General features: G+C 43.7%; 1 protein-coding gene across 1 annotated transcript in view; it reads left to right on the top strand.

Annotated features, from left to right (window-relative positions):
* Positions 1 to 25,712, top strand: part of SUGCT (succinyl-CoA:glutarate-CoA transferase) — a 352,798-nt gene that overhangs the window by 15,421 nt on the left and 311,665 nt on the right. Inside the window, exons 6-7 of the mRNA XM_056857041.1 lie at positions 4,822 to 4,942; positions 22,602 to 22,693. Of these exons, the coding sequence (XP_056713019.1) occupies positions 4,822 to 4,942; positions 22,602 to 22,693 (213 nt within the window). The remainder of the gene's footprint in view (positions 1 to 4,821; positions 4,943 to 22,601; positions 22,694 to 25,712) is intronic.

Here is a 25,712-nt window from a genome sequence, read left to right as displayed (position 1 = left end):
ACATCAGAAAACAAAACTTTCACTTGCAAACTATATAACAGGCAGAGTTTCCATCTGAGCTGTTGATGTAGCTCAGCTGCACCAGTGTATCAGGGTTCTGAACTTGGTTTAATTCTGGTTTGCGGAGGAGTGGAAACACAGATCTTTTATGCATGGCTGTTTCCCTCACCATCACTCCTTTGATGGCTTTGGGTCTTTGTTTGGATTATGCATGCCCTTTCCGACTGGCAGAGGTCGCCTTGCTCTCCCCCCTGCATTTCCCCACTTTTTGCCCATACTTTCAAATTCAAGATAAAACAGGTCCCTCAAAGCGTGGGCAAAACGCGGGGAAATGCAGGGGGAGAGCGAGATGACCTCTGACGGTCGGGAACAGCATGCATAATCCAACCAAAGATTCAAAGTCGCCGGAGGGGTGACGGCGAGTGAAACCGCCATGCATAAAAGACCACAGATGCCAGTTTACTGTGGTACCTCTATTTGGATGTCAGTGCTTACTGGAGTTTAATTTGAGCCTCTCTACAGATTAGGAAGGTTTCAGTTGCACTCCATGTGCACTGGGAAGAAGAAGGAGCCAGGAGGATCAACCTATGCATGTAAAGCATGGAAACAACCTGTGTTTGTTCCCATTATGAACAAACCCGCGTTTCGGCCGATTGGGCCTTCATCATGGTTAATTAAAACACATGTTAAGCCTGCCCACAGTTACAGAAATAAATCAATACATATACAAACTGTTCAAACCCAACTAGGCATGTGTATAGGTTGTAAAATCTATTACCAGTTACTCAAACATCTGGTCAGATTTGTTCTAGTTGTAATACTGGTTAGTATATGTCTCTCATATACTATGTGTGCAGGTATCAACCTAGTAGAGCAGTTTGCCCATGTCATCTGAATACTGCCATTAAGTACTCGTGGATAGTACCATTTTCCTTTAGATAGCTAAGCTATTCATAAATCATATGACTTGTTGTTTTTCTCTAAGTTCCCATCTGCTGCTGTGAATATTTGTTGGCCAGGCTTCTTCTTTAGTCTTAGGAGCAGCAATGCAATCCACTGGCTAGAATAATAAGAGTTGTGATTGCTGATACGATGACACCGGTTTATGGTAACCAGTTCCAATGTATTCATACTAATCAGCTAGATATACGATATTTTTGAAAAAGTATGATGCCTTGGCCAATTTAAAATAATCTAAAACAGGTAACTTCTGAACAAAATCTGACCTTTAGTATATATGTACGTATATACATACGATGAATAGAAAAGGTATTTGGGAAGTGGGAAGGATTGCCTTGAAATGTTTGAATAATAGATCACTGTTTCGGGAAGGAATATGTTGGTGTTCTCAGGGTAATGGGGGATGGAGCTCTTGCAAACCCAGGAGAGCATGTGCATCTGGTGTTATTATTTCAGATACCAAAGGAAGCACAGCCAGAGAAGAATCCCAGTAAGGTCAGAGCTGTGAAGCCGGGTAGGAGAAAGAGAAGGAACTCAGTACTCAGTCATTAGTCTCCTCCCTTCTGATGTTATTTTATTTATTCATAAGATTAGTGTGCCTGCCTTTCACCTGAGCATCTCAGGACCCACGGTGGGTAGCAGCGGTGTAAAAAACTGACATTAAAACAACATATATAAAAACATGAAAACCAATTTTTAAAACACCTTGTGCCCTCAGCAGTGGGTATACCCTCTCTGCCTTGGCTCACACTGCCCCATAAACTCTCTGCGACCATTCTGTTTCGCAGCCTCAGCAGAAAGTGACGGAAGTAGGAGCCCCCTAACTTCTTTCAGGTGGCTGTCCAAGGCATGGGGTGGCCACTGAAAAGGTCCAAGTGCATGGGTATTGTTGCTGAATGTGCCTTGGAGAAGGGAGGGGCTGTGGCTCAGTGGTAGAGCATCTGCTTGGCATGCAGAAGGTCCCAGGTTCAATCCCCGGCATCTCCTGTTAAAGGGACTAGGCAAGTAGGTGATGTGAAAGACCTCTGCCTGAGACACCCTGGAGAGCTGCTGCCGGTCTGAGTGGACAATACTGACTTCAATGGACCAAGGGTCTGATTGAGTATAAGGCAGTTTCATGTGTTCATGTGACAAGGAGATTATTGATGGTAGACTCTACTGGGAACAACAAAGTTGCTGCATGGGAACATGCTGGGAAATATGGTCCTTCAAGTATCTGGGCACCAGGCCATGAAATATTTTAATTGTCAGCAACAGCACCTTGAATTAGACCTGGAAACTAATTGGCATCTAGAGAAGGATCTTCAGAATAGGAGTGACATCTTCAGATAACAATTCTGCACTAGCTGCCATTTCCCGATCAATGGCAGCACCGTGTAGAGCAAGTTACAGTAATCTAGCCTCAAGGCTATCGAAGCACATATAAGCTTCAATAGCCTCAAGACTATTAAAGCATGGTTAAACATGACTACCCCTCAGATGCCTAAAAATAGGGAGCCATCTTCCTAATTAGGTGTGGCTGGAAAGAAGCATTTTTTCACTGTCCTGGACACCTGTTTCTCTGACAGGAGACCAAGATCCAGCAAGACTTCCAAGCCCTTCACAGAGTCTTTCATCAAAAGTGGCATAGATAGCAGGAAGTGCAATTCGCTTTAAAGCTGTGCTTTTCTAGCCAGCAACACCACATCCATCTTATCTGGATTCAGCTTCAGTTTGTTCTCCCTCCCCCACCTGGCCGCCACATTGAGGCACTGAGCCAAGAAAGAGACAGCAGCAGGTGATGATGTCTTCAGAATAATATATAGCAGGATGCCATCTCCATACTGATGGAAACCTACTCCAGATTTTCGGATGGTCTTAATAAGAGGCCTTACATAGATATTAAACAACATGGGAGATAATTGGCCCTTGTGACACCCACCGTGTCACCTCCCAACAAGATGATTCAGCATCTCCCACTTCAAACGTTTGTGAGCAGTCTGATAGAAAAGACCGTAATCAGCTCAACACTGCTTCACCCAATCCACATCACTTTCCAGGTGTCTCAGCAGTATAGCACAGTCCGCCAGATCAAATGCTGCTGACAGCTCTAACAAGAACGTTAGAGATGTATTCCCTTCCTTCATATGCTGATGGAGGTCATCCACAAGCTCCTCAAAAGCCATCACTGTCGCAAACCCAGGTCTGAGACCAGCTGGAAAAGGGAGATTAACAGGGTTGGTTCTTGTAGGTTATCCGGGCTGTGTAACCGTGGTCTTGGAATTTTCTTTCCTGACGTTTCGCCAGCAACTGTGGCAGGCATCTTCAGAGTAGTACCACTGAAGGACAGTGTCTCTACTTCAGTGGTACTACTCTGAAGATGCCTGCCACAGTTGCTGGCGAAACGTCAGGAAAGAAAATTCCAAGACCACGGTTACACAGCCCGGATAACCTACAAGAACCAATGAACTCTGACCGTGAAAGCCTTCGACAATATTAACAGGGTTGTTTCTCAGCATCCTCTTCTTTGCAGACCAGTCCCTCTGAAGCGGCCTGGAAGATGGCTTCAGGACAAGTTGTCAGAGGCTCATGGTGAATCTGTCCCAGCATGCCCTAGAATTATGGTGTCTCACCTGCCAGGTCTACCCACTGGTGTATGAGGCAGTGGTGATCGTGGCAATGAGCACCGTTGGTAATGCATTATCTGAACTGGATTCCAGCTATGCTTTTCTGTGAGGTTAATTTGGAACCTGTTAAACTTACTGATGCTCAACACTAAAAAATTTCTTGTTTGCTAATGAAGTTGCCTGGATTCAGACTTGACTTCTGTTGGGTTGGGGCCAACCAGCTTTTCTATCAGTGAAAAAGGGAGGGGGATCCCTTTGACCTAGAAGGAGAAGAAGAAGAGAGTTGATTTTTATATGCCGACTTTCTCTGCCACTTAAGGAAGAATCAAAGCAGCTTACAATCACCTTCCCTTCCCCTCCCCGCAACAGACACCCTGAGAAGTAGGTGGGGCTGAGAGATTGTGACTAGCCCAGTGGCTTCATATGTAGGAGTGGGGAAACAAATCCAGGTTACCAGATTAGCCTCTGCCGCTCATGTGGAGGAGTGGGGAATCAGATAAGACTCCACCTCTCCAAACCACCGCTCTTAACCACTACACCAAGCTGGACAGTGCTGGAGATCGTGGGAGCTGCTCGAACAAAGAGCCTTTGTGATTGAGGCTGTAATAAGAAGGGGAATTGAGAGAGATTGAGGGAGGGAAAGCTGGCTGGATCGGACCCACTGAAGCTTTGCATTTCGCACTTTTCTCTGTTTGGTTAAGTGTTCAGCCGATCAGTTTAGCACTTGAAGCATCTTATCTCCAAGAGTCTACACAACGGTAAAATTATCTCATTTGAAAATGCTAGCTGTGATATTTTTTTAAACGCTGTTGCCAATAATAGCCTTTTCATTAGTCAGCAAGGCACATTAATAGATGCTTTGTTTTCTCTCCACCTGCTCCTGGTACAGTGATTGACAACTGCTATGTAAGCGCCTTCCCTGTTGTGCGGAGGCAACCCCGTGGCCGGTTGCCACAGTTGTCCCATTGAGACAGCATGTACTTGACAAATTCAAGATTTTAACTGTAGGATCCCCTCAAAGGCAGACATTGTGTCTGCTGTGTAATTGTCTAGGGTGTAAAACAAATCACACACGCGCACACACATAGTGGTTCAGGACTGTAAATTTTAATTATGCAAGACGTATTTGACTTGTATACCGCAACTATGCCGGAACGATCTTGTTTACTGAAATTCTAAATTAAGTTATGTGGGGGAACTTGTTGAACTTTTGAAGTTCATTAAGAGTCTGACTCATCTTCACCTTTTATTTTAGCTTGCAGCTGTCAGTGATGTTTTTGTGGAAAACTATGTCCCTGGGAAACTGGCTGAAATGGGCTTGGGGTACGAAGACATTAACAGGATTGCTCCTCATATTGTGTACTGTTCAATAACAGGTATTTTAACTTGCGTAATGGCTCAGTGATAAAGTATTTACTAATTTCCTTCATTCTGTCTGGTATTTTTCAGTAAGCCTTCCCCCACCCCCAATTCCCTCTTATTTTTCATTCTAATTCAAATTACCGTATTGTTCGCTCCATAACACGCACTTTTTTCCTCCTCAAAAGTGAGGGGAAATGTCTGTGCGTGTTATGGAGCGAATGTGCGCACAGAGCCGGCTGGGCGCGCTGGAACAACGCGAACCGGCTCTGTGCGCCCCGTTCCAGAGCCAGCTGGGCACGCTGGAACAGCGAGCCGGCTTTCCCCGCCCGCCTCCCAGCTGGGAGGTGGGCGGAGTGCACAGAGCCGGCTTGCGTCGTTCCAGCGCGAGCTGGCTTTCCCCGCCCCGACGGCCAGCTGGGGTGTGTGTGTGTTATGGTCAGGTGCGTGCTATGGAGCGAAAAATACGATAGTGGAATGGGGATTGTGAAAATAGAACTGTTTTTCCCCACAGAAAACCAATTTTAGGAATCCTTATAGACAATTAGCAGGGAAGCTTTTGTTCTGACACTAGGTCAAAGCTGGAGTCTGGTTGTATTTTTGTCATACTGGTTGTGGCAATGAGAACCGTGATGCAAGCATCAAGTATCTACTGGGACACTGTTCTTACATGGTAATGTTGAGGTTTGGAGAACCAATATTGTTAATGGGTGTGGTCAGGGGGAAAAATCTGGTTCAGATTCACTCTGAGTAAGCTTGGTCTTCCTTTTGCCGCACTCCTTTTATATGACTTATATATTGCATTCTGCTTGAGAGGGTAAAAGATACACAAATGAGATCATTTTTGGCAAGTTAACAAGCCTCAAACAGCCCATTCCTGAGCTGGCGGGGGCCGGGGACAACATAGACAAGGCGCCACTGCAACGCCTCCAAAGAGGTTCCCCTGCCTCTGCGAGGCTTTAAAAAGCCTTTTTTAAACTTTAAAATTCTAAAATGGGGTATTTTCCACTACAGAAAACAGCAAGGCTGCGCCAGGAAAAACCTGGCGCAGCAACGCTGTTACTGGAGGGGGCATTCCCGGGCTGGAGGGGCTTAGGAAACTGTCAGCTCCACACCCGGGAACGCCCCCCATGCCGGCACTGCATTTCTCTTCCGGGATTTAGGTCCCAAAGAGACTGCGGCATCGGGGGTGGGGGTGGGGGGAGCAGCGAGCAGCTCCGCGAAGCCCATGTGCCGACAGAACTGCCCCTGGCGCTAGTGTAAGTGCCTCTTTTCACGGGATAAGAGAGCACTTATGCTGGCAGCGGGTCATGCCACCTCCTATGCACTTTCAGCCCAGTTCTTAGGAATGGGGTGTTAAGTTATAAAGAGCCCTAAGACCTGGATGCAGTGAAAACAGATCTTATTAAGGGGAATAATCATTACGTTCTAGCATACAAAAATATCATCAAATACTAGAATGCTGAGATGCAAATACTCCACACATATATCCATTCTTTTTAAAATGCATATCTCTCAAGAAGGAGAGGCAGGTATGCTAAAAGAAGGAGAGTAGAAAGAAAAAACAGATGTTTATATCGACTTATCCACACTGGCCTAAATTGAAATTCCTCAGGTAAGAGTCTGAGGCACCTAGGCAGTCAATAATTCAAAAAGGTCCTCGGGACCACTTGAACGGGGTGGGATAGAGGATTTTGAGCCAGACTGAGATACAAGAAAAATTCAGGTATGGATTCAAAGATAATGGAGAGTAGGAAGGCACTGGAGTTTGTCATGCAAGGTAGGACTGATCATAACAAGGGAGTTGAAATCGGGGCACATGGCAGAGCAGAGAATGAGTACATGTTGGGGATAGATTCTGGCTTCAGAATCTGAAACGGTTTGAAATTCTTTTTCCTAGACTTGGGGAAAAGGAGGAAAATCTAAAGATTCTTCCACATGGGGATGATTCTCTTTAGCTCTCATTGCTGCCGCAAATGCAGAGACATCCACACGGCAGTGTTGTCTGCACTAGCATTGCCCCAGTCCCTTGCAATATGTATATGCATTGTATATATCCTGCTGTATATCAGCTGATCCATGGGACGTGCCAGGCAACTAATGGCAAGTACTTGTGGAAGTGGTTAAGAGGGGTCGTTTGGAGTGGTGGACTCTAATCAGGAGAATAGAGGGGTTTGATTCCCCACTCCTCCACATGAGCGGTGGACTCTAATCTGGTGAACCGGGTTGGTTTCCCCACTCCTCCACATGAAGCCAGCTGGGTGACCTTGGGCTAGTCACAGCTCTTTAGAGCTCTCTCAACCCCACCTACCTCACAGGGTGTCTATTGTGGGGAGGGGAAGGAAGGTGATTGTAAGCCTGTTTGATTCTTCCTTAAGTGGGTAAAGAAAGTCGGCATATAAAAACCAACACTATTTCTTCTTTTCTTCCCTCTGGTGCTTTTGGCCTGAGAGTCCATAGTACTTTCATGTGTCTGAGCCCTGTTTGTCTTCATTTTTGTTATATTAAATCAAAGGAAACAACACACACAATGTTTTATGCAATCATGGAATCTTGTGTACTGGTGCTCTGTAAACATAATCCATGATGCATACAAGTCTGATGTCCCCCCATTTCCCTTTCCATAATAAGCCATAAAAAGAAGAGGTACAGGCCAGATCTTTTTGTACCAGTCCATTACTGTTCCTGTTTATCTTTCCCCCCACCCCATCATGGTATTGGAGCCATCAGTAGATGAACAAAGCCAGGATTTAGGCACATTACTTTTTTCTATCCCCTTTAATTTTGGTTCCCACATATTATATCACACTGAAATTCTGGCCTGTTTCTTTCTTTCTGCTTTCCTGTTCCAGCCCTGAGCTGCTTGCCTTCCTTCGCAAAGTCTGTGCCGTTTCAGAAAGCATGTATGAAATCAGGAAAATGTGTCTTAGCATTCATATATCTTCTTCGACACGTCTTCTGGGCTGGGTGTCTTCCCATTCATGTGTACAGTTGTTGGTGCATGTCTGTTGTTCATTGCTTCAACTTTGGAGGTTTCTCATTTTGGGCAGTCAGCGTGACTCTGGCATGTGTATGTAGGGAGAAGAGCCGGTGCCGAAAAGTCTAGTCCGGTTGCTGCTTTGATGCTTCAAAGGGTGTGGTTATCCCATAGAGACTGTGCCAGCCCAAAGAATTCTTTCTATTACTAGGGCAGGATTCCTCATGTAATAGTGAAAGGAACTTGCACAACTTCTAGGCATGTAAATCCATTTTTTAAAACCACATTTTCAACTTCTAAAAAAATGCCCGAATTCTTGTTTGTAGATAATCTTTAAGGCTAGGGGGGAAAATATTATCTTTAAGGCTAGGGGGAAAAATATGTGTTTGAATTTTAAAGGGACCCAGGGAATCCCTCTCAAAGTATTAAGGTAGGTTTGTATGATATTTGTTTCCACAGTCCTGCCTTCTTTTACTGACAACATTCATTCAGTTATTACAGAGACTCCAGAGGACACTGCTGCTAAATCATTGCATCCCAGTGCTACCCCTGTTGACTTTCTGTCTTTTAAAGACCCAATTAATGGCAATTTTTCTGACTTCTAATGCAATTGCATGAGAACCAGCATAGTGTAGTGGTTAAGGTGTTGGACTAGGACCTGGGAAACTCAGGTTCAGATCCCCACTCATGCCATGGAAGCTTGCTGGGTGACCTTGAAGAAGAAGAAGAGTTGGTTTTTATATGACAATTTTCTATACCACTTAAGGAAGAATCAAACTGGCTTACAATCACCTTCCCTTCCCCTCCCCACAACAGACACCCTGTGAGGTAGGTGGGGCTGAGAGAGCTTGAAGAGAGCTGTGACTAGCCCAAGGTCACCCAGCTGGCTTCATGGGTAGGAGTGGGGAAACCAACCCAGTTCACCAGACTAGAGTCCACCGCTCCTAACCACCGCTCTTAAGCACTACACCATGCTGGGCCAGTCATACACTCTCGGCCCTGACCCTGGCAAGTATTTGGTGGGAGACGTCTAAGGAATACCAGGGTCGCTACAGGGAGGAAGGCAATGGCAAACCACCTCTGAACGTCTCTTGCCTTGCAAACCCTACGGGATTGCCGTAAATCCGTTGTGACTTGACAGCAAAAAAATAAAATAAAATGCAGTTGCCATGCCAGCATTTCACACATGAGCTAGCAAAATACTTTTGACTCACCTGGTGCAGAGGGGCCGAGGAGTTGTCTGTAACATGGTCTGATTCTGTATACGGCTGCTTTCTGAGTTCTCATGTGTTCAGGGGCTTGACTGTGGAAGGGCCCCTTCTGAGAACTCACAGTTGCTTTGGAGCCTGTGCAAATTTGCCATAAAGGTAAATTTTACTCAGGCATCAATCATTTTAATAGTAACAGAGAAGTGGAAAGAAAGGAAAGAAAAGAGTTTCCAAAAAGTTTTGAGAAGCAAGGTGAGCTTCCAGTGATGGTTAAAGGGAGGGAAATAAGAGAGCTGGGCAGACGTCTGTAGAGGGGTCTTAACTGGTGGTATGGCATGGCCAGTGGGCAGAAAGAAGAGAAGGAACAGAGACAGAAATGTGAGCCTTACGAGAAAGTTAGAGGAAGGCGAGCATGGGGCTTGTTGGGGGTGGTGAGCAGACATGGAAGAAGTCAGTTACGGAAGGAATCTGTGTACAACTGCTGAAGGAAAGCCCAGTTGGCATGCACCACGATTAAGGCTGATGCCAACATAACATTTAACATTGGCTAATTTGAATAAAGGACACACTTGAGAGGGAGGGATAGGAAGAGGGAACACAGAAACCATAGCTTACTTCCAGTCTAACTGTGGTTAAAGGCCTAGGAACGTGAGATCTTCACTGCCCCTACAAGAAATGGCGGAAGTACAGTAATTCATTCAGTCTAAATTCTCTTTTAGGATTGGTGTAATGGTTAAGAGCAGCGGACTCTAATCTGGTGAACCGTATTGGTTTCTCCACTCCTCCACACGAAGCCTGCTGGTGTCCTTGGGCTAGTCACAGTTCTCTTGGAACTCTCTCAGCCTCACCTTCCTCACAAGGTGTCTGTTGTGGGGAGGGGAAGGGAAAGCGATTGTAAGCTGCTTTGAGACTCCTTAAAGGTAGAGAAAATTGGGGTATAAAAACCAACTCCTCTTCTTCTAAAAGAGAACATGTAAACAGGCGCGCTTGAATGTAAATCACTGAAACGGATTTGTCTCAAGCAAGTATGCTTGGGTTTGCATCCATAGTCTACATTTTGGTTAGCTGTGAGACAATAGCCCTTCTTAGTTGTTACATCCTGTCACTTCAGAACGGATGTGTCACACATGATCTTCCCGATAGGCATGATCACCTTTTCTTTGAAAGGGGCAATATGTGCTATTTCTGCCTTGTTACATGCATAGTAGACTCCTAATCTGGGATCTGAGACACATGTTCTGAAGGTGGAATATATGCACATTACACCTTTTGGAAGAAACAGTGAGCGTGTATATTGGAAAGATTGCCTGTAGCACATTTGTCTTGTGCACATAACAACTGAACAGGACTGATGAAGTTTTAGAATAGGCTCACTTCTACTTTATTTGCTCTGGAAGAGTTAAGGCGGTGATTGTTGACCACCTAGAAGATAAGTGGCATTTCAGCATGTGGAAGTCATGTGTGGGAAAATAGTTTGTGTCGGTAACCCAAATATGAACTCCTTTTGGAATTTTGGAAATTTTGATTAGTAAACTTTTAAATGCCTTATCTAAATAAGCCTGATTGAATCTCCATAGCCCCTTGCCCTGATGATTGCTCCAATGCTAGAATTTCCACGATCTTTCCCGTCATTCTTCCAGCTTTGTGAATGTTCTCAGGGTTCTCTCTGCCTATTTTTGCTCACCGGTTGGCTCAGTTAGTGCAGAGGGGGTAATCTTAGAAGTAGTGTTAGCTTAATATCTTATGACAGTTGTCGAAGTTGGTTTTACGTTTACTATGTTTGTCCAAATACAGTAACCCACAGATGGTCACCAAGGAATTAGTTGGCGAGGTCTGGTTTAATTAGAAACTAAGCAAGGAAAGTAAACCTGTGTACTAAAAATAGGGGATAACCTTTAGATATAAAGTTTAGAAGGGCAGCTTCAAATAATGATGCTCCTAACTAAAACATGTGGAGTTGTATAGATTATTTATTTATGAAAAGAAAAACATTTTGTTGCCTCCTTTCCACCCTCTCGCCTGCCTACCTGTCTATCTACAATTAGGTAAAACATAAAGAAGAAGAAAAATTGGTTTTTATATGCTGACCTTCTCTACCTTTCAAGGAGAATCAAACCAGTTTACAATCTCCTTCCCTTCCTCTCCCCACAACAGACACCTTGTGAGGTAGATGGGGCTGAGAGAATTCAGAGAGAACTGTCTGTAGCCCAAGGCCACCCAGCTGGCTTCGTGTGTAGGTGTGGGGAAACCAACCCAGTTCACCAGATTAGAGTCCGCTGCTCATATGGAGGAGTGGGGAATCAAACCCGGTTCTCCAAATTAGAGTCCACCGCTCTTAACCACTACACCACGCTGGCTCTCTCACATGGTTGGAGGAAGGTGGAGGTGTCAACTGGTTCAGCTTTGGGACAGACAAGAAAGTTCTACAGTAGATCACAAGCTGAATTGGAGTTAAGTTACCCCAGAACTAGTAACTAGTGTTTCATGGCCAGGAATTAGATTCTGTGAGCCAGGAATTCTCAAGATTACATCTCACCTGTGTTACAATCTCATTAGGGATGCTCGGGCAAGAAACTATGCTCTCAGGTCTACATCATCCCCCATCCTGTAATATGTTATAGTAATACTGTAGTGACATGGTTTATAATTTAGGGATGTTCCCTGGTTGTTGACGGTGTAAGGGAACTGGTAGTTTTGAGGACTACCCCTAAGATCACATGACCGTAGTTATTGAACAAGGCTTAGAGACTGCTGTATGAAATCTTTTTAAAGCCATTTCTCATTCTGTTACTCTCTCTATGGACCCAGAAACGTTGCAAATACTCATCTCCCGTATGTGAAGTGCTTTGATGGGAGGCATCTGAAGTCCATTTTGTCCAACCTTTCCTCCACACAACAGCCAACATCCACACTATATATTAATTTAACTCTCCTGTATATTCAGTATACATAATCTTGGCTTTATCTTTTTAAACATTTTTAAACAGAATTATATGTGTTTTGGAAGTCATGCCCTTTTATTTCGATGAGAGTATCTCACAATACTTTTGGGGGAAGCTGTTTTTGGAGCGCAGATAAGAGGCTGCCTGTCCTTTCTACCCAAAGGAAGACTTCTCTTCATCCTCTCCTGCTAAGGCTGCCCTTGGCATAGAGCTCAGTTAAAAACTTACCGTAAGAGCAGCAGGAGGAACCTTTTGTCTCTTTTGTGGATGGGCTGTGAATGTTTCATGAGCATAAAGCATGGTGATGGCTTCAAACCTTCAAAGACGAATGCAGCAGTAGGAGGATTTGACCTACCCTAATATCTATCTATCACTGTAATATTATAATGGGAAAGGTTTTGTGTGGTTGTCCTAAAGTATAAGTGCTAGATGAGGATGGTACTGCTTTTTAGCAGGTATAACCTGTTTCTGTGTTTCACAGTTCTCTTAGTCATTGGTGATGTTAATCCTTTGCTAGTCTCCTAATCACGTTGGGGAGATTGTGAGCATGCCGTGGCTCATAAGCTTCTTCCCCCTTCACGTTGTTCCAAATTATAACCAGGGCTGCCCTTGTAACAAGGATTTGGAGTGGGCGTGCAACCCCTGGTTTCAGGACAGTCCTGTGCTACATTCACATACCATTGTTTATTCCTTATGAACAGAGGCTATGGGTCTGCCCACAAAAAGAAATAGAATCTGTCGAGCACCTGTTATTCTAGTATATCTTACACAATGAAATTTGTAGCAAAACTATTGGACTGTTGCTAGAAAGGTTTCCCGTAAGATCTAGCAAAATTAGACTTGAATATCTTCTGTCAGATAAGAACCACCAAATGACACGATTGGTTGCCCGGCTTTACACCCAGGTCTGTAATCACAGAAGAATTGAGAAGGGCCTTTAATCCTGAAGAGTGGCAGAGATTTTAGTTCCTGAAATGGCTTAATCTCTAGTGTTTGCCCAGGAGAGTGTCGAAGTGTTAAATTGCTGACAGGTATGTGTAGCTTTAGCTGGTTTTTATTAGGACTATCCTATGTTTACCGAGATCATTCGTATATAAATTTTATTCTTAATTTAATTAAGAATTAATTAATTAATGTTTCCTTTATATACCTACTGGTTGTGGACTGTAATAATAAAGAACTGAATTTTGTATTGCACTATTGTGGCATAGTAGTAGTCATTTGCAACTGGATTGGCTTGTCCACCCAGGACAATTCAGTTGTGAATGAATGATACAGTGTGACTATAGTGTTATAATCAATGATATGTGGATGCAGCCATGGTTAGCACTGACTAATTAGCAAGCTTTCCTCTGTTATTTTATTCATGGCAATAATGAGCACAGGATAGCTGGTTTTGTGAGATCCCTGTAAGATCTTCGGTAAGGTAGTAGCCCTGTGCAGGATACAGTGAATAGTCACTGTGTGTGTAAAGTGCCATCAAGTTGCAGCCGACTTATGGAGATCCCTTTTTGGGGTTTTCATGGCAAGAGACTAACAGAGGTGGTTTGCCAGTGCCTTCCTCTGCACAGCAACCCTGGTATTCCTTGGTGGTCTCCCATCCAAATACTTACCAGGGCTGACCCTGCTTAGCTTCTGAGATCTGACGAGATCAGGCTAGCCTGGGCCATCCAGGTCAGGGCGAATAGTCACTAGTACCAGTCAAACTAATTCTTGACCCATCACCTCTCTGTTGGTGCCACTTATGGCAACCCCATAGGGGTTTCAAGTCAAGAGACAAACAGAAGTGGTTTGCCATTGCTTGCCTCGCCCAGCTAACCTGGACTTCCTCGGTGGTCTCCCATCCAAGTACTAATCAGGGCCAACCCTGCTTAGCTTCCGAGATTTGACAAGATCGGGCTAGCTAGAGCCATCTATAGGGTTGCCAACCTTCAGGTACTAGCTGGAGATCTCCTGCTATTAACAACTGATCTCTAGCTGATAGAGATCAGTTCAGCTGGAGAAAATGGCCGCTTTGGCAATTGGACTCAATGGCATTGAAATCCCTCCCTTCCCCAAACTCTGCCCTCCTCAAGCTCTGCCCCAAAAACCTCCCACCGGTGGCAAAGAGGGACCTGGCAACCCTAGCCATCTAGGTGAGATCACCCCCCCCCCAAGCCAGTGCTTAATGGCTTGGCAAGACCCCACCGTGCAAGTCTACCACTCTATCCAACTGTAAATGAAATAAGCAGGTATGAGAGAACCAGCAACAGTGCTTGGGTGGAGGAATTATATCTACAGCTGCATCCATACAAAGATTGAGTGAAGTCATCTCTGCTGTGGAAATAGCAGTGAGTGGGATGGAGGCATGCAGAGATGGCGTCCACATGCCCCATCCCCACACTGCTCACTGCTGGAAGCCTCTCCTCCACGCCCCTTACCTGCTTGTCGCATAAGTGCAAAAGCACTGACCAGAGGACAGTCTCACCGGGCCCCCCTGCAGCCCGGCAATCCCCACCCCCACCCAAGTGCTCGCCCACAAATCACAACTCAACCATGGCTCAGTTATTGAAGGAAAGAATCCTGTTGAAGGGATTACCGAGGGTGGGGGATGCGGGCGCTATTATTGCCATTTTAAAGATGGTGATAAGCTCTCCCGCCCCCCCCCCCCGCCCCCGAGTGTCTGCAGGCAGAGTTATCAGACTGATGTTTCATGTCAGAAGCTCTCACTGAGGAAATGTTGAACAATCCTCTAAAACAGTGGTTCCCAACCTTTTTTCGACCAGGGACCACTAGGACTTTTTTGTTCGGTGCAGGGACCCCAAGGTTCAAAATAAAAATAATTTGAAAATAAACTTTAATCATAACTGTCAGTTAAACATTAAACTTAGAATAATATTTGAATATATATTTTTATAATAGAGAACTTTTAATTGAAAATATTAATTTATTATGGGTTTATAACTTTGTTTCGCAGACCTTAATTTAGTTCTCATGGACCCCTGGGGGTCCACGGACCCCCGGTTGGGAACCAGTGCTCTAAAACTATTAGGAAGCCATCATCCCGACAAAACATCTGTGTTTGATTTATGTGGAGGTGTGTGGGGGTGGGGGTGTAAGCTCTGTCCCCTGGGCATCTACCCTTGAATTGAGCTAGGGAGGCCAAATATTGCTCCCTCTGTAGCTTTCTATAAACAGGCTCTAATGAGCTTGTAACACAATGTCCCCCAAGGCTAAGACAAAGGATGGTTTCCCAGCATCCGTATTATCATGAACAATGTGGGAAAAGACCAGATTTGGAAGGAACAAAATGGATCTTGCTTGAAAGCAGCTACCTGACCATTGTGTAAAGTCTCTATTTTGAGGCATTAAGGAACTTTATGCGTAAATAGGATCATCAAACAATGGAAAAGTGATTATTATAGGTTAGATCCAAATACTCTCTTTAGCTAAGTCAGAGGTCCCCAACACGGTGCCTACCACCACCTTTCCTGGTGCCCACCAAGTGTTTTTAGGAAGTGGGCAGGGCAGAGCACATTAAAAAGGCTTTCTGCTAAACAGCGTCTGTCTGAAATGTTGAAGAGGTACTATTTATTGGCTGTGCGGATTTTTTAAAACGTTGCTTTGAAAATAGCTGCCACCGCAGGGCAAGGATCTGCACTGTGTTACTGAAGTTAAACTGTGGGAATCACTTTATGCCTGTGTCCGCCTCCCGCAGCAGCCATTTTTTTGGGGGGTGGCAGCCCTTTAGTTGCTGCGCCCACCATGCTGTGTCAGAATCCCAAAGGTGCCCACAGGCTCAGAAAGGTTGGGGACCCCTGAGCTATGTGAAAGCGTCTTTCTACTTTCAGTGAGAGGAAGAAGAGTCACGTTTAGACAGAAGAGGACTCCCGCTTAGGGAGAAAGAGAGTCTTTGGATCCAACTCACAGTAAAGTAGTGCAGTGCGTAGAAATTAATGATCGGCGCACAGGGCAGCGCAGAAAAGTGTATCTTGAAGCATTCCTAGAGCACTGTATGTTTACGCTTCAGATAAATATTATGCATTTTGTTTTTATTGGAGACATATAAAGGATGATACGGGAACTAAAAGTTGAATGTACTCTGAATCATACCCTGCTGCTTTTGTTCCTTGTATTGATTTGCTCCTTCTCATTGTTAAATGAAACCCTACATCTGGTAATGTATATTGGCAGAGAGAGATAAACAACGTTCCTGGTCTGCTAGGGAGCTAACTTGTTTGGCATGCAGCGGTAGATTTTAATATAGATGATGTTTCTCAGGGTTACTAGAAACCAAATGTGCTTTCATATTTCTGATGATAAGCAGCGTCAGTTTCTGAGGGATGAGGATAAGGAATGGCCTGCAAAGCTGCTGAGAAGCATTCTTACAGCTTATGCTTTTCAGGAGTTGCACAGATAAAACTTGCTGACAAAATGTTGAGGTCCTTTTTTATAAAGAACCTGGGAGAAAAATTAACAGTTGGTCATGTTATATGATTTTCAGAACTTACATCCGTGCACACCAGGAACCTCCTAGTTGTGTACAGAATGTTCACTATGTGTGTTTGTAGGTTTGACAGGTTCCCCCAGATTGGGCAACTCCTGGAGATTTGGGGATGGGGCCTGGGGAGGTCAGGAACCTTAGTGGGGTACAGTGCTATAGAGTCCACCCTCCAAAGCATCCGTTTTCTCCAGGGGAACTGATCTCTGTAGTCCGGAGATGAGTTGTAATTCCAGGGGATCCCAAAATCCCACCAGGGCACTGGCATCCCTATGTGGTTGCCATGTTGCCTGAACAGGGACAATTAGGGTTGCCAGGTCCCTCTTTGCCACTGGCAGGAGGTTTTTAGGGTGGATTTATTTTTCAAATGCAGCTTCTGGGACTGTTTTTTCCAAGGTAGGGAGGAAGGTTGGTAAGGGACTTTTTAACCTTACCTTTTCAGTTGAAAAAAAGGCATCGAAGCTGTTTGTAGACCTATAGGGGTATTAATGCAGGTACCAGTCCAAAATGATAGTGAAAAGAACAATAACATGGAGTTAAAAAATGCGTGTGTACAGTAGCAAAATGAGAAGAAATATAAATAATGAAGAATAGTCTGTTCATAAAACTCTATTTAGCTACAGACCAGTATGAATCGTTGGTTATATCAACCAAATAGTATGCATGGTTGCTTAGGCAATATATGAGTTTCAGAATGAGAAACTTCATTTAAATTTGTCCAGTAGAACATAGTTTCAAATGCTCATGCATAGTATTGCAGCCATGCCCTTTAAGTAAGACATCTTACTTCATAGCCTTACGGTTGAACATAGAGAACCAAAGGGAAGTCTGGCTCTTTTTTTTATCTCTAAGAAGATATAATTCTGTAGTACATGAGGTGTGCATGGCCAGAGGTTTTGGATTCTGCTCCTGGCAGGGTTGCCAACTTCCGGGTACTGTAGAAACCAAACAGAGCAGGCTCACAGATTTCAAAATTATCAAAAATGTATTCAGAGTCAGTCAAAACAAGTGCAATGGAACTCAATAGTAATGGGAGGGACTTCAATGCCATAGAGTCCAATTGCCAAAGCGGCCATTTTCTCCAGGGGAACTGATCTCTATCGGCTGGAGATCAGATGTAATAGCAGGAGATCTCCAGCTAGTACCTGGAAGTTGATACAACACAAAGACTCAAACTCACTGTTAATACAATACTGTAGAAACCAAACAGAGCAGGCTCACAGATTTCAAAATTATCAAAAATGTATTCAGAGTCAGTCAAAACAAGTGCAAACAAACTACAAAACAGTACAGTGTCAAACAGTATGATACAAAAACTATACAACAATGAACGAACTATTTACAAAAGTGTATAGCATCAACAAGCACACTGGCTGTTTCAAAGGCACTAACAAGCACAGGTACTTTCCAGGCTGATTACATCATCCTTAGATCCCTCTGATCTATCCTGCACCTGTCAAACTAACTGACAGACTTGTAATCTTGACATGCTTCACGTCTAACTTTGGAAAAAGCCAGTGTGCTTGTTAGTGCCTTTGAAACAGCCAGTGTGCTTGTTGATGCTAGACACTTTTGTAAATAGTTCGTTCATTGTTGTATAGTTTTTGTATCATACTGTTTGACACTGTACTGTTTTGTAGTTTGTTTGCACTTGTTTTGACTGACTCTGAATACATTTTTGATAATTTTGAAATCTGTGAGCCTGCTCTGTTTGGTTTCTACAGTATTGTATTAACAGTGAGTTTGAGTCTTTGTGTTGTATCAACTTCCAGGTACTAGCTGGAGATCTCCTGCTATTACATCTGATCTCCAGCCGATAGAGATCAGTTCCCCTGGAGAAAATGGCCGCTTTGGCAATTGGACTCTATGGCATTGAAGTCCCTCCCATTACTATTGAGTCCCATTACTATTATTGTATTTTGTTATTATAGAGATCTCCAGCTAGTACCTGGAAGTTTAAACAATAGGTACGTATGCTGAACGACGTTAGTTAAATTGCAACAAACAGCACCAAAGCTCAATGTACGTTTAAAGAATTAGTATTAGCAATGAAGCATTCATAGAAATATCCAACTGAACATCATCAAAAATACAGACATGGAAACAAAAACCTAAAAATGTCATAAGGTCCTTCAAGCAAGGGGTAACAGAGACTCCAGTTACTTCACTGTATGGAGTAGTGGGATTGTAGTGTGACTTCCTCGCCACCGCCTGAAATGGTATGTCCCATTCTACTCCCTCCGAATCCCATCTCCTCATTCTGCTGCATCTGTAGACCAGGTCTAAGTCTACCAGGTCTAAGCCAGGTCATGTAGGCCAGGTGTAAGCCAGGTCATGACTGAGCAGAGGTTTAAATTGGCTGCTTCCCTCTAGTAGCTCAGGGAAGGGAACATTTTATCTTTCTGGGAGCGCCTTAATTTTTTTCTTCAAGAGGCTTAGGAGCTCCCAATCACAGAATGGGGGCTTGGTGGTGGGGAGTTAGTCACAGAATAGCGGCTCGTCCAAACATTAACAGCAGTTCTGAACAGGAACACGTTCCTTTGCTGCTTTCCCAGAGCAAACTGCTCCCACCCCCAATTTGTACCTTGCCCTGAGAGGACATGTTAACACAGTGAGTGCACATACGTCCTGCCTGTGCATGTGTACTTTTATTTATTTTGTTTTTACAAAATTTGTTTGGAGGAAGGAGGCAAAGCACAACCACTTTACAAATGAAACCAGGGACTAGTTCCTGGATAAATACGGGTTTTTTTTTTAGCTGTACATGCATTGGCTAACATGAGAATTACTCAAGGCATGTATAAAGTATAGGGCTTCCAGCTCCAAGTTTGGAAATACCTGGAGATTTGGGGGAGTAGGGTGGAGCCTGAGGAGGATGGGGTTTGGGAGGGGAGGGACTTCACTGGGGTATAATGCCATAAAGTCCACCTTTCGAAGTAGCCATTTTCTCCAGGTGAACTGATCTCTGTTTCCTGGAGAGCAGTTGTAATAGTGGAGATCTCCAGCCATCACCTGGAGGTTAAGCAAATATACAGCACCAGCTCGATTATTAATATATCAATACTCACTCAGGTTTTCCTTAACCCACTATATATTAAAGTATACAAAATAAACAGAACTCCAAAAAACTCCAGCAATAAACTACATGAAAAACAAAAGTGGTTACATCACCTACTACATTCCAAAATTGGTTGCAAGAGAAAATCAAAATTGGTTACATCACCAAGCATATACTTTCCAGGGAACCTGACCACGTGTCCAAAGAAAGGTAGGAATTCAGCAACTCAAAATTCAATTGTCCAAGGTAAAAGAGTGTTTCCAAACACGTTTTTTTGTATAGTTCCAATGGGTAAGTGAATATTTCCAAAGCAAGTGAAGTTCCAAGCAAATTAAACTCCAAGTTCCAACAGGTAAATATTTTCAAAGCAAGTAATATTCCAAGCAAATTAAACTCCAAGGCGGGTTTTCCTGGAGGTTGGCAACCCTAATAAGGAACAATCAAGTGTACACTATACACATTTTGTACGCTACATGGATTGTACGTGTGTTCATTGTGTGCTGTGCTCTTGTTTTCCCTGGAAGAGGCATATAGCAGCTTTGTTTCGGGGGAAAGAGTCAGTAGTGCATTCAATTCCTTTCCAGAGCAAGACACATGCAGGAGGTAGAGGAGGAGAGGTACCAATGTTTTCTCATTCAGAGCAAAAATTTGTGCACGTGCCTTCTTTGCACGAAAGAAAAAGTGGAGAGAAGATGCTGCAGTAGCTTTAAAAGAATAAATAAAGGGATTGAATAAATAAATAAAGGAATCAATAGATAAATCGAAGGAATAAATAAATAAAAGGAAGGGTAAGAAAGGAGAGCTCCTTTAAATTGCTTGGAGCCTGATTGGTCCTTCTGAGGGACTTTCTACCAACCCATCATAGCTCATGTGTTTATGCAATAGGGTTGCCAACCTCCAGGTACTAGCTGGAGATCTCCCGCTATTACAACTGATCCCCTGCCGAAAGAGATCAGTTCAGCTGGGGAAAATGGCTGCTTTGGCAATTGGACTCTATGGCTTTGAAGTCCCTCCCCTCCCCAAACACCGTCCTCCTCAGATTCCATCCCCAAACCTCCTGCTGGTGGCGAAGAGGGACCTGGCAACCCTATTATCCAAACACATCACAAGGCTGAGGCCTGGCTTTCAAAGCATATCGATGATTTTGCCCTAGTTCAATTAAATCCAGATTAATTTTTCCACAGGTTCCACGCACACTTTATTCATTAATTCATCTCTATAGTTTAGCTCATCGCACTTGTGTCTGTTTTGTGGTATTTAGTCCTTCCTTTCTAGAACATTCTGCTAGTTCTTTGTAGAGATCAAGATGTGACCAACATTTTTTTAGAAGCAATTTTTCATTTCAACGTCTTTGGCAGCTCTGTAATTATAGAGATGCTTGCGCTGCTTTGCCCTGGTTTTTCTCATCATGGACCCATTGCTTGAGTTTTTCCTTATTTTATTAATCTTTATTAAAGAAAGATGTAGTCTGTTCGTAAAGGATAAGGGTGATATTTTGCAGAACAGGTCTTAAAGGTGTTTTGTATTAATTTTGCATTAAACAGGATTATTTAGCTACGTGCATTAAATCTGGGATGATATACACATGCCTGTTTGCAGAAATATCTGCATCAGATTTCTCCCCCCCCGAAAAATATCCTATAGATATCCAATATCTTATTGTGTAACTACTTGTGAAAAGATACCAGAATGTAAAATAGATGTGTGTTGCATCAATTATAGAGACAGCATGCATTTATTAATTGCTGATCGCCTCTCATGATACACTGAAGCTGTGACTGAAAAGGGGCTAGGCACTCCCTTTTGTTTCAGCAAGCAAACAATGCATGCATTTGCCTTTTCACAACTGATGTGGTGCACATGTGTTCTGCACTAGGGTATCTCTTACTAAATAGCCAAAATGTACTCAGCAAGCAATTTAGTTGCAATGCACTGAGGGCAGTGTTCATTCTTACGGGGTTTACACAGAACGACTTTCTGAAGGACTATGGATATTATTGTGGATATTATTCATTGAGAAGTCAGTTTGTGACAGGGGTCCCACAAGTGGTATAAATGTGTAGGTCTGGGCATCACCCTCGGGGTCCTTCTCTCCCATCCCATTCGGGACAGCCTTAGAATCCCTGGCTTGAGCCAACCTCAGGACTTCAGCCTATTGCTGACGCGTTAGGTCTTCCTTTCTCACAGTGTGCTGCCGCCTGCCCCTTTTGTTCAGAGAGCTAGAGGCAAAAGCATTTCAACACATGGGGGTTGCATGTGTACAGTCGCTAGAACAGCACTGGACTTCAAATTATGAATATTTATGACCCTGCCAAGCAGGCAGCATGGACACATCCCATTTGAAACACTGTTTTGCTCAGTTCTTGCTTCTGAAAAGTTCTGAACAATTCTTATGGTCATGCTTACTCAGAAGTAAATCTCACTCTCCCCCACTAACTTGGATTTATAAGTGTGCATTGGATTGGAGTCTTAGCACAGAAATTAGTGGCTTTGCTCAGTATCCTTGAATGTGTACTAGGTGGGTCAAAGCAAAATTTGTCTCCTCTTACAGCAACCGATTAATATGGAATTGGTTGCTGTAACAATTAAAACATAGTTACAGATTTTGCATTGTTCAGGAAATAAGTGAATTTCATTGTGGGAAACTAGATCTACAAGGTGATTTAAATCCATTCACCCTAGTTGACTTGAGGCATGCTTACCAAAAAAGACTAGTTACCACTGTTGTGAGAGACAGCATGGTGTAGTGGTTAAGAGTGGCGGAGTCTAATCTGGAGACCAGGGTTGGATTCCCCGCTCCTCCACATGAAGCCTGCTGGTTGTCCTTGGGGTAGTCACAGTTCTCTCAGAACTCTCTCAGCCCCACCTACCTCACAAGGTGCCTGTTGTAGATGGGAAGGGAAGATAATTGTAACCCACTTTGAGGCTCCTTACGGTAGAGAAAAACAGGATATAAAAACCAACTCTTCTTCTATATATTCTACTTTAATAATGTCCTTTCTCTGTTTTAGGCTACGGTCAAACTGGTCCAAAGTTTCAACGCGCAGGCTATGACTCAGTTGCAGCTGCTGTTTCTGGCCTCTTGCATATCACAGGGCCTGAGGTATACTACTGCAATTTTTTTTGGGGGGGGGGTCCTTCTTTTCTCATTTAAAACTTTGCTGGGGTGCACGATGACACTGTGCAGGGCAGGGGACAGTAGGAGGTTTTGGAGAAGGAGAAGGAAGATAATAACACCATTTGGATGATAACACCATTTGGCAAGGATTGTTTTAGCATGCTGTGCAGTTCTGTACAGAGTGATTTCAGTGGGTTTAGGCTGGAGTAACTGCATAGGACTGCAATGTAAATATCTGAAATGTTGTACTGCTTTCAGATGAGCTTCAATAAAGAATAGAGTGGCGTTCATTAGCGAAAGGAACCTTAATGGTAATGCTAAGAACTGTAAAGCGAGTTGGCTGAAAGCATTTAGAAAAATTTGAATGCTTTTCTTTTAAGGGCACCTGAATGCAGGGACAGCGGCAGATATTTTTGGCCTTTTGGCACAGCGTCTTTCTAGGTTCCACACTCCCATTTCATACCTCTATTGCCACCTCTAGCTTGGGAGATTCTTGGAGATTTGGGGATGGTGCCTGGACAGGGGAGGGAGCTGAGTGAGGACGTGATGTGGGGAGGGGCCGTGGCTCAGTGGTAGAGCATCTGCTTGGCATGCAGAAGGTCCCAGGTTCAATTCCTGGCATCTCCAGTTAAAGGGGTGATGTGAAAGACACCTGCTTGAGACCCTGGAGAGCCGCTGCCAGTCTGAGTAGACAATACTGACTTGATGGACCAAGGGGCTGATTTAGTATAAGGCATGTGTTTGTGCTGTAGAGTCTGTCCTCTAAGGCTGCCGTTTCCTCCTAAGCAGTCTGGAAATCAGTTGTACTTGGGGAGAACTACAGGCCTCACCTTGAGGTTAGTAAGGCTACACACCTCTCCTCCACTTCCCTACTCCCCACTACAAATCTATCCGGAGGGAGTGGACCATTACTTTTTCCATGTTTGTCTCCACTGCAACTGTTTCAGGGTTAACAGGACTATGGAAGGATTGTGCCTCTGCTTTCTCCATCCATCAGGAAATGCGACACCAGCCAAGAAGACTCGCTTCTATGCCACCAGTGCTGAATGACTGGGGGCAGGGAAGGGTCCAATGTACCAGTAGTGCAATATCCAGTGATGTGGGGATGCAGCCACAGTTTCCAAGGAAACAGTGAAGGAAGCAGTTAGTAGGGCAAGCCTAGCGGTGATTTCCAGCAACAAGTATGGCTTAATAATGTCATTGGTTTGGGATTCATTTAATTGCTGGAAGCCATTTTGTTCCTGAGTTATTCACACCCTTCCTTAGCATGGTGAAGTGGTTAAGAGTGGTGGTTTGGAGCAGTGGACTCTTATTTGATTCCCCACTCCTCACAAATCTTCTGAACTGGATTTGTTTTCACACTCCTACCCATGAAGCCAGCTGGGTAACCTCGGGCTAGTCACACTATCTCAGCCCCACCTACCTCACAGGGTGTCTGTTGTGGGGAGGGGAAGGGAAGGTGATTGTAAGCCGGTTTGATTCTTCCTTAAGTGGTAGAGAAAGTTAGCAACGCTTCTTCTCCTTCTCCTTCTCCTCCTCCTCTGCCATTCCCTCAGTGTCTACAATGTAAAGATAATAATACTGACCTATCTTACAGGGTTCTTGGAAGGGTTACTGAGAAAATGTGACTAACCTATGGTAGGGCTGCATGGCATCCCACTCTAGTGGGAGGCCTCCTGCCAGCAGTTGTCCTTGCCTGCCATCATAAACAGTGGTGGAAGAACAATTAAATTAAATTAAAAACTTCGGCATCCTGTGGGCCGCTTTGTCACTTCTAAAGCAGAAGTGGTGTAGTGTCACACGGAATGTCGAACTCTCTCTCTGTCTGTGTCCCTGAACCTCCTGCTGGTTTCCATGCTTGGCAACTCTATGCTTCAGTGGTATTCTGATGCTAAATATTAGATCCCACAAGTCTTGATCTGGGGACTTCAAAACAGCTGGTGTGTCTTTCTGAAAGGCAGATATTGTAAGAAGCTGTCTAGTTGTACAGTGACTAGACCTTTTGTTTTTTCCTGCATTGTCATTGTTTAGAAATGTAGTTCATGCATATATAGAGCTGATTACTGATGATGATTTAAATTTAACAAAGGCATGTGGAATTCTAAACAGTGTTCATAAAAGAATGGAGAAGACAGTTTATTCTGCAGGAATCCCATCTAATCATACATAATTTTGGTGCCATTAAGAAAAAATGTAAAAACATTACTAAGAAACGATAAATTTTGAGCTAAGGGTTTTCCATTGAAAAGTATAAAATAATTTGTTGTACATGCCATGCATTAAAATTGTAATCTTGCTAAGGCAGGGAGCTTCCATAAGAGGATAAAAATCTTGGGCAACTCTGATTGCATTACAACTAGAATTGGTTCCTGTTGAATTGGATCAGACTTCTAGGTGAAGTACATATGATGCTGCATCTGGTATTATCATTTGGTTATCAAACTTCCCTGAAAGGCTTTGATCTTGGGCCAAAAAAAATTGGATAAAGATTAAAGTCAAGGCAGTAGGGTCTAAAATGCATGAAGAAGAAAAACGGTGGCACACTTAGAGAACGCAATAAATCCAGAAGAGAAAATTGCTAACAGTTTCCAAGTCTGCTTCTTCTGAGGGTACCTTTCTTGTGCTTTTTATTATTAGTAGTACTAGGTGGTTATTATCTTATGAGTGCATTAAGCTATAATAATCATACCATGAGTAACTAATCAGTTTGAAATGTTCACATGGCATTATTCCTTTTTAATATTATTAGTCATGTTTAATAATGAAGATGACCACGTAACTGATGCAGATGCCGTTGTTTGGCGCCTGGCCATTAAAGAATAGCTCACAGGAATACAACCTGAATGATACCATATACTGGAAGTAATTTTAAACACTCCAGCCCCAACGATCATGACTTCCCATGTTGCACTGGTTTCTCCTTCCATATGTGCTGTTGGTTAGCAAAGAGGGCTGGGATTGATATGAAATTGGCTTCTAAATCTTGGTTTCCTGAGTGATGACT

This window comes from Euleptes europaea, chromosome 11 (assembly GCF_029931775.1).
Source record: "Euleptes europaea isolate rEulEur1 chromosome 11, rEulEur1.hap1, whole genome shotgun sequence".
In the NCBI taxonomy this organism is placed as follows: Eukaryota; Metazoa; Chordata; class Lepidosauria; order Squamata; family Sphaerodactylidae; genus Euleptes; species Euleptes europaea.
The sequence above is the reverse complement of the archived record's forward strand: the minus strand, read 5'-3'. Positions and strand labels throughout refer to the sequence as shown.